General features: G+C 47.7%; 1 protein-coding gene across 1 annotated transcript; it reads right to left on the bottom strand.

Moving 5' to 3' along the window:
- Window positions 1-989: 989 nt before the first annotated feature.
- HTR1B (5-hydroxytryptamine receptor 1B) lies at window positions 990-6,855 on the bottom strand. The gene has a single exon (XM_088665918.1). The coding sequence runs from the start codon at window positions 6,138-6,140 to the stop codon at window positions 4,977-4,979; it is 1,164 nt and encodes a 387-aa protein (XP_088522044.1). The 5' UTR covers window positions 6,141-6,855; the 3' UTR covers window positions 990-4,976.
- Between the last annotated feature and the right edge of the window lie 2,570 nt (window positions 6,856-9,425).

The raw sequence follows: 9,425 nt of genomic DNA on the forward strand, positions 1-9,425 counted from the left end.
GAAGGGAGAAGAAAATTATTATCATAATTGTTACTAGCCCCATAGCAAGTATTTTAAGCCAAGTGGAATGCAAGTTCTCAGCATACTTATGTTATTTAGAAGATCCTTTTATTCTTAGTAATAAAATATGCATAAGCATCTAGTCCTAGTGTTATGTAACTGCATCTCAAACAAATATTGGAATTATAGCTTTAAAGTAGGGTGCCTAAAGACTCATCTCTCCCTTTAAAAGCAAGGAAGATATCAGCAACTTGCAGAGGGGTAGCAATGCTCATTTGTTGCTACAAAAATGAAGAGTCTTGTGGTGCCTTAAAGACTAACAAATTTATTCTAGCATAATCTTTCGTGGACCACAGTCTGAGTGGACTCTAAATCACAAAAGATTAGGCTATAATAAGATTTGTTTATTTTTAAGGTGCCACAAGACTCTTACTGTTTTTTTCTCAACAACTTGGTTGCTGATCATAGCTGGCAACATCAGTCATTATTAATCGTTTTTTCCCTAGTGACTCATCATCAAATAAGCCTTACCTAGACAATATGTCACAGTCAAGTGATCTGATAAATACCCGTATCACCAGTAACACAACTTCTATACTCTTGAGGAACACAGTAAAGCTTTTTTTATTGTTTGAATTTCAGTTACATTTAGGATGAACACTCACAATGCAATCCTATCAAAGCAAATGGAATATAGTCTGTTTTTTATTTTATTTTATTTTGCCTGCTGGGCTTATGTAAAGATCACTTATCTATTATTATAAAAAATAATGAGTAAAAATATATAATGAAGTAGGATCAGATTTCAGTAATGTCAGTTTATTCAGATTTTGTATTAAGCATTTATTTTGCAGGTGTTGTGGTGGGGGTGGGACCTCCTTCAGCGTTGTATAGGATCAGAAGACCAAGCAGCCAGCTTCTCAGATGGTTCTAGAGTTCTCAGTGTTTGATGAGGTAATGATACAGATATGAAAAAGCTATATAGTCACAGCATTGAATGGCTACGTTTATTCCCAATTGGTTAAGAGGACTGGGGGAGGGGAGAAGACGGCACTTTCATGTTTCTTCTCCTGTGTTGCCAGAGCCAGGGACACAAGGTGCTTCACTTATGGAGGAAACTGTAGTGCAAACAATACCAGTCATTAATGGATAGAAAAGTCCAATGAATTCCCTGCTTCAGTTCCAGTCACGTGTGTGAAGTACTGTACATTGGCTAAATTCTACATCTTTCTGCTGTTATCTGCATTTGCTACATGTATCAATTTTTCTTGAACGCCCCTCTTCTTTCCACCAACTACAAACTTGAAGAACTTATACCACTAAGCGTATGGTTCATTTAAGTGCATTTCTGGCCCTTCAGAATGAGAATAGCAACTGCTTCAAATTAAGAAAAAGGGGAACTAGTGGGAAATTAATTCCAAACATGATTTTAAAAAAAGAAACTAGACCCAAATATCTGAACTTTGTGAGAAGACACACGTAGATCAAGAGATAAATGGAAAAGAGAGTTTTCACTCTATATCCAAGTTCCACACCAGGCTGGTCCTCCTGTGAGGAAAGAGTCACCAATTTTTTCAAACCCATGAGCATATTTGAAAAAATAGAGGAACTGTTGCTGCCACCATGAATGCACTGCAACTTGGTATGCTCCACAACCATGCACACTCTGCAACCACATTGATCATGACCACAATATGAGAGAGAGAGAGAGAGAGAGAGAGAGAGAGAGAGAGAGAGAGAGAGACAGACAGACAGACAGACAGACAGACAGACAGACAGACAGACAGACAGACAGACATATACTCACTTTCCCACTGCTAGCAATTGGGCATGAAAAAAAATTGCCTTGCTTCTTTTTAGGCTAGAGCTTGGGGGCAGGAGAGTTAAACTTTCTTCCTGAGCTGCACTATCTAAGAATATGGCTCATACCCAACATTTATACCTGGGGAAAGTGTTCTATTGAAGCCAACAGAAGGCATTTTCCAAGCCTAACTGTAATGAGGGGGCAACTGTTGGGGAATCTGGTGATCCTTTCCTCTGCAGCTGCAACCCACCCCTCAAAATAATCCCTCTTCCATTCCAATTAGGCTTGTGAGAAGCCTTCTCTTTTAGCCAATATAATAGTTTTCTTTCCAGCCTAATTGTGATGTTGGGGGCATTTTTGGCGTGCTAGAGTCACACCTGGAGAAAGATCCCCCTGCTACACATGGTGCAGTAGAGCTTGAGAAAAGCTTTATATTGGCTACAAATAGGAAGACAGGAAGCTTCCACTAGTCCATCTACACAGGGTTTCAGGCAGGGGTTACTCCTGGCCCTGCCTGGAGATGCCTAAGGACTTTTTGCATGCAAAGCAAGATGCTCTACCACTGAGCTATATTTCTTCTCCAAAAGATGTTTCTCTCAAGTCCAATTTCAGTGGGGGTGGGGTAGAGGAAACAGAACCCTGAGGGCACAAGGAAAGGCCCCTGTGGGCACCCACAGGTGCTGTATTGGTGATTCATGGAATAGTGTTTTATTTGATTGGCAGGTTCCGGAGTATCATTAAAGGGTGGGTAGCATTTATCTGTTTTTTATGATATATACAGGGTGAGCCTTTTAAAAGAGGCCCTGTGGAACATGTGTTCTCTGTATCCATGGGGCCTCTTTTAAAGGACTCACCCTGTATAAGGAACATACACTACCTGGCTTTTCTGGCTACTCTCCCCATAATGGGGGGCGGGGGGGGGAAACAAACCAGCAACTTCTGAAGACTTTTTGTGAAAAACCATAAGGTTCATAGCCTAAACTTCTCTTCTTCACCCAATATTTGCAAATACTGGAACAGATTCTGTTCCAAAGCCATTGCACTGAATTTGGGCTGAACTTAGTAACTTACACACACACACACACACACACACACACACACACACACACACACACGCTGGTATTTCTGCAGCATCAAGGACTTTAGACAACAGGAACTGTTATGTCTTTGTAATAGTAACTTGATTCTACGGATAAAAGGGAAACGAGATGCACAGAACAGGTCTTCTTGTAATTTGCAGAAATACCACTAGCATGTATATCTGTACACACTGTATTACAGACAATGTACAAGTCTGTAAAGTACAGATTTTCCATGTACAGCAAGCCTCCTTTAGGCTACATACATCTTTATATTTATCCTCTTGCTTTACCCTTACTGAAAGCTGACAATTTACATTTTGGAAGTTCTAAGAATGAACATTTCTGTATGCACAAATATATCTGCAAAAGTGTTACTGCCATTCTTCATTTGACATCAGAACAAAAGCCTACTGGGGAGGAGGAGGGAAAAGCTTTATTCTGAAGGGATTTGGGATCAGGACCCTCCCACCTGGTGAAGTTCTTATTAAAACAGGTTTTACTATTTTTAAAAGTGGGGACATGTAAAACCAGAAGACTTTCTTGCATGTATTATATAATACAGGAAGATGTAACTGGATTTTCTAAGCACAATGCTTATTCAAAGCAGGGAATACTATATAAAACCTGACCTTTTGGCATCCAGATATTAGGCAGACAATTGGGAAACTTAAATACTGAAGCTGAAGAGTCTTACTGCAGACATGTGTTAATAATGAGAAGTTGCTCTAGTTAAATTAATTTCTACCTGTTTATCACAGCTTTTATGAAAGGGTGCACAGAGGAAGGAATGGAGTGAAATGACGAAGAAAATGAAAACTGTACGTAAGATTTCTTACTAGAGAGTGTTCCAGGTATTATTCTTTTTAGAAGGGGAAGCAGTACCCTACTTAATGGACCTAATGTAACCTGGAGAGCTGAAATGGGAGGAATCTGCATGTGAAATAAGTGCAAGGGAAAGTTGCCATGCATTTATTTGGTGGGCAAAAGTCCTTTTCAGAAAATAACTAAGATGGTTGATTTAATGTGTCATTTTAGCTATGATGGCTTCGTAATCAGCATCAATGTAAGGATTAAAACACCAGCAAAACTGGGTTAGTGAGCAAAAGCAGATTTAGGTTTAAACGGCCTGTATGTATTAACACACGTATTATCAAGAGATTTGTGTGTGAGTCACTTATTCAAATATGCAAAATGTCAGGAACATATAGCACTAAAATGAAAAATGGAAGCAGCTTGCAAGCTTTGGCACTCAACTGTGCAGGCAGACATGCATGTGAAAAGACACACTCACACTCACTGTTTGATTTGTGGGTTACAATCTGACAAGTTGTTAAACAGAAAAGACACAAACAAGAATGAGTTGCTTTTCTCACACTGAGTTCTTATTTGATCCCCCTGTCTCCTCCTATACTTGATTTGTTTCCCCAATGTTCCTCAAACCCATTTACTATCAACAAGTCAGGGACAGTTCTCGCCAGACTGTCAATACCTATTCTTTCAAGGTCTCTGGCTCTGTAGGACAAGTAAGGTTTTGAGCAGCATGCGAAATTCATTTGCAGTCCACTCTGCATAGTCTTTAAAATTAGCAAGCTAGCAGGGAGAAAGAGTAGTGAAACATTGGCGAAAGGCTTTCAAACACAGATGGCTGAGAGGCAAAGGTCTCCTAGCAGAGGAGGCTGGATGACAAACTTTTAGTTCAAGTGCAGTCACGCTGGATGGAGGCGTCTCCAAAGAAGTTGTCCCAAAGCAATCCAATTCCTACCACAGTGGGTCTACAAGGCATAATCCAGGAGAAACAATCATATTTTTTAAGGCCAAAACTACTTTCCTTCAGCAATTGTTAATGGGAGTATCAGAAGATGCAGCAGCATTTTTAACCAAGGCTCAGAGAGAAGCTACTTCCACTCTGAAAGGGAAGCTACACTAGGTTTGCATGGTTCTCCTCTGCACCGAACTCTGTCATCCAAAGTACCATTTTTCCAGAGATGAAGTAACATGGTAATAATGATCTACCTACCTGCAGAACCAGACATACAAAATGCATTCAAGCCCTCCTGCCTTGGAGAATTACACTTAACTGCATTCAATACTCAGCTTGTGCACCGAAACCGTACCAATTTATGAAATGCCTGTTTGAAGTCTTCATTGGACATGGTGTAGATGATGGGGTTGATTAAGGAGTTAAGATATCCCAACCATGTGAAGAAGTCAAAGATGGCCATGTGAAACCAGCAAGCATCTTTACAAATAGGCAACACCAAGGTGATGATGAAGAAGGGCAGCCAGCACACAATGAAGGCTCCTAGAATAACCCCTAAAGTCTTGGTAGCTTTCCGCTCTCTGGCAGCAGTCAGCTTCTTTTTTTCCAGCAGTGCATCAGACACCTTCACTTTGACTTGGTTCATGTACACAGGAGACCCCGTTTCACTAGAAGCCTCCGAAGCCTTGCAGTTTATGGATGTGACTGATGACGTTGAGCCCGGGGAATCTGTTATTAGGTGGGCTCGGGTTAACCTTTTGCCTGTGTTCTTTGGTGTCTGTTTCAAAATCCGAGACCTGGCTTCCACATAGATCCTTCCATAGAGGATGATCAGCAGCAAGGTGGGGAAGTAGAAGGCCCCCACCGTGGAGTAGACGGTGTACAAGATGTGATCCGTGTTCACCACGCAATCGGCCACCTCTTCTTCAGCTTTCGACTGGCGCCAGAACAGAGGGGGCATCGAGATGGAGATGGAGAAGACCCACACCAGGGCAATCATGACAGCCGCCCTCTTGGGAGTCCTTTTAGTAGAGTACTCCACCGCATCGGTAATGGCCCAGTACCTGTCCAGGGCGATCACACACAGATGGAGAATGGAAGCAGTGCAACAAGTGATATCCGAAGAGAGCCAGATGTCACAGACGATCTGGCCCAGGGTCCATTTCCCAGTCACAGTGTACATGGTGCTGATGGGCATGACAAGGATGGACACCAGGAGGTCCGTGACAGCCAAGGAAGCGATGAGATAGTTGGCCGGCGTGTGGAGCTTGCGGCTCTGGTAGACGGTGGCGATGACAAAAGCGTTGGACAGCATGGTGGCCAAGGTGATGAGGGCCAAGACAATGGTCAGCACCACCTTCCAGGAGAGCGGGGTGCCATCTTGGTAGGCGGCACTTTCTTCTGCGCCGCCGCCGCTGCAGTTCCTGCTGTGGTGGTAGGAGTCATTGGTGTGGAACACGTCCACGGAGGCTGGGCAGGGTCTGGGCTGCTCCATGCCTCCACACAGGGGCTCTCGACCGACGGGACTGCCGAGAGGAGGAGGAGGAGGTGGAAGAGGGCAGCGCCCTCACAGCACGCTACATCTCCAGAAAAGCCCGCGCGCCAAATGTGAGCTGGCAGACGGGAGTCTGGGCGGATGTGCGGGGGAGGACATGCGCGCGCGGGGCTCACCCAATGGGGACGCCTCCCGCGCCCGGGCGGAGAGGGTCTCGCGCCGCCGCCATCACGCGCTCGCCCGTCCGCCCACCTTCCTGCCGGCGCCAAGCCGCCGCCTCAGCACGTGCGGGCTTCCAAGCGAGGCCGTCTCTGGTGGTGGCGGCGGCAGCGCCAGCCCATGCTCTGGTGGAGACGAGGCAGCATCTTCCCACTTTCGCGACGGCAGCGGCGAAGCCGGCGGACGGAGAAGTTGGGAGCGGCGGCGGCGGGGGTAGGAACCCACACGAGGGCTTCTCGGAGGGCGGGAAACGGCGCCACGGGCGGCCAGAAACCGTTTCTCCTCTTCTCCGCGTCTCGCCCAACAACTTTTTCCAAGGGGCGGACGGAAGGAAGGTTGGCGTCAAGGCAACCCCTGTAGGGGGAAATGTTCCCCAGGTCTGTCTCTCTTTCTCTCCCAGCCCAGCAGACGCAGCCGGCGCCTCAGTGAGCGAGAGCAGCGCCAGCCTCGGCTATATATACGCCGCCCGCAGCAGCTCCGCTCCGCTCGGCGCGAGCCCACCTCGACAACTCGTGGCCGCTCTCGCCCAGCTCCGGCTGCCGGCCTCTCGGCCCCGCCCCGCCCCTCTCGCCCCCGAGAGGATCCCGCCGGGTCCTAGCGCCCACCCATCACCACTGCCACTGGAGGTTCAGCTTCACCCTCGAACCGAAGCGGACTTGCTTGTGATCTCTAGTTTGCCTTGTCTCTTTGCTTGCGCCCTCTTTGGACGCGGACGCCTGACTGGCTGCCAACAGCATGGGGTACCAGCGACATCCAAGGTAGGGCAAAATGATGATGATGGTGTCCAACCACGAAGAGGTCGCTGCCGTTAGATGTGGCGAAATGGCCCCTGGCGTTGATGGCTCCTTCGGCAAACTCGTGCAGGCTCCTAGCCGTAGCCCATCGTGGCTAAATGGAGCCTCCAGTGTCAGGAGCAGTGTCACGCGCGGGAGACGTGAGTTGCCCTAACGTGCTGTTTGTGGGTTGCAGGATGCTGGACCCAGATGGGTCCTTTCTCTGATCCAGCCGGGCTACTGTTGTCGTGTCTGGATCGCTCTTTTCTTTTCTTTTCTTTTTTGTGCTCCTGCCTGATCCACAGTCCAATTATGTCCTTTGCGCTTTGATGTAAACCAACTTTACCCCGCTGGTTCCGCTGGCTCGACTCCAAGCCCTTCGGCTTTTAATTGGGCAGCTTTGCGAATCGGGCGGCTGCTCTTGCTGTTTTTTTGGAAGGGGGAATTCTCTGAGAGTCTTCCCCGAAGAGCACCGGCTGAATAGGAACTGCTTTTATCTCCAGCCGCGGAGGGTTTGCACTCACGCCGAGTGCCAACGTAAGCATTCCACCTTCCTCTGCCCACCCACCCGCGCTTTGAAATCTGCTGTCTGCAGTCTGATGACAGGCATTTATGGGGACTGGCAGAACCAGAGAGCATGTACCCAGGACAGGAGGTTAATAATACTCCTCGTTCTCTCTTACACGCAACACCCGATCCCCATTATATAAGAGTCATGGGAGACTTACTTTTGAGTAAGCACGTTTGGGATTCCTCTGTCTTTTCGCTCGCAACCTACTCGGGCGCCGCGCGCCTCACGAGTGGCACTGCCTTGGCTAGAAGGTCCAAGCTCTAAGCTCTCTGCATTCATTAATGTTGACTTCCTCTCATTTTGGGCTGCTTTTGGAGCCCAGGGCGGTTTGCAATGGAAACAAATATATAACAGCAGTTGGCCGTTAGAAACAATTGCATGGCCGAACGAAGCCGGCGTGCGCGCAGCCGCTCTTTGCGCGCATTTACTCTGAAACCAGGGCCACTGCACTGGCTGGGGTTTTTCTGCAGCTGTGTGCGGATCGCAACCTCCCTTCGAAGGTGATTGCAACGCACGTGCAGAACCAGACTTTCCTCCTGATCTCTGTTCACACGCAGCAACAGTGCACGTCTGGCTGAATATCAACAGGCTGAGAAAGGCAGGAGGGTTTCTTTCTTGGGTTGCGGGGGGCGTCCAAAAACGCCATGGAACCAAAAACGCTATGGATCCCCGGGATATCTTCAGCTAGGCTGCCTTTGGCATAAGTAGGAAAGCAATATTTATCGTCGCCTACAAAGTGCTCGTGTGTGTGTGTGTGTGTGTGTGTGTGTGTGTCAAGCAATCTTCGCTCAGCCCTCCAGATGTTTTGGGACTACAATTCCCATCATCCCTAGCTAACAGGACCAGTGGTCAGGGATGATGGGAATTGTAGTCCCAAAACATCTGAAGGGCCGAGTTTGGGGATGCCTGGGTTAGAGCATAGTGCTGATAACGCCAAGGTTGGAGGATCGATCCCTGCTTGGGGCAGCAGCTGCACATTCCTGCCTTGAAGCGGGTTCGACCAGACGAGCCTCTATACAATTCTGTGATTCTATGATCCTGTCAGTAAACGCCGGAAGAGCAACAAAAGCGGTGATTATGGAAGCATTTATATTTTCCCACCGCCCGATCTTGGCAGGGAGGGAAACAGCTCGGTGTGCTGACTGCAGAGCCGCCAGCTTTTATGGACTACTCAGACGGTGCTCTTACGCATTTACGAGGTGGGTTTTTTTACAGTCCGAAATGCGATCGTTAAAACATTATAGCACTGAGTCTCGGAAAAAAGGCTGCTCCCTCATCGCGTTTGCTCAGGAGTAACTAACTCCTACCGAGTTCCAGGGAATGCGATTGCACATGTCCCGAGCTCCTCCCTATAAGCGAAGAAGGGACGGATCTTGGTAGAAGTGGAGAGTTGGAGGTTCGCGGCGGCCAAGTGCCGGCCCGTTCCCACAGGCTTCGGGGGGCGCTTGCATTGGATGGCAGCAACAGATTGCCTGAATGACGCGAGAAAACTGGGTGGAGAGGGAAGGTTCTCCTCCCGGATTTCTGTATTGCATGCGTGGCGCGCGCACATCCCTAATCTACCGTCATCACCTTACAAGGCAAGTGATCCATGATGCAGCAGAGAGGTGAGATCCGATTCCGAGCCCAGCTGAATTCTTGCACTAAAGTTGGCCGTGGACATGGAGTGTGTGCACTCAGCAGTGAACTTTAGGCAATCACGGCTCCCCTTGCGAACACCCC

The sequence above is a fragment of the Zootoca vivipara genome, chromosome 3 (assembly GCF_965207765.1).
Source record: "Zootoca vivipara chromosome 3, rZooViv2.hap1.1, whole genome shotgun sequence".
NCBI classification, from domain to species: domain Eukaryota; kingdom Metazoa; phylum Chordata; class Lepidosauria; order Squamata; family Lacertidae; genus Zootoca; species Zootoca vivipara.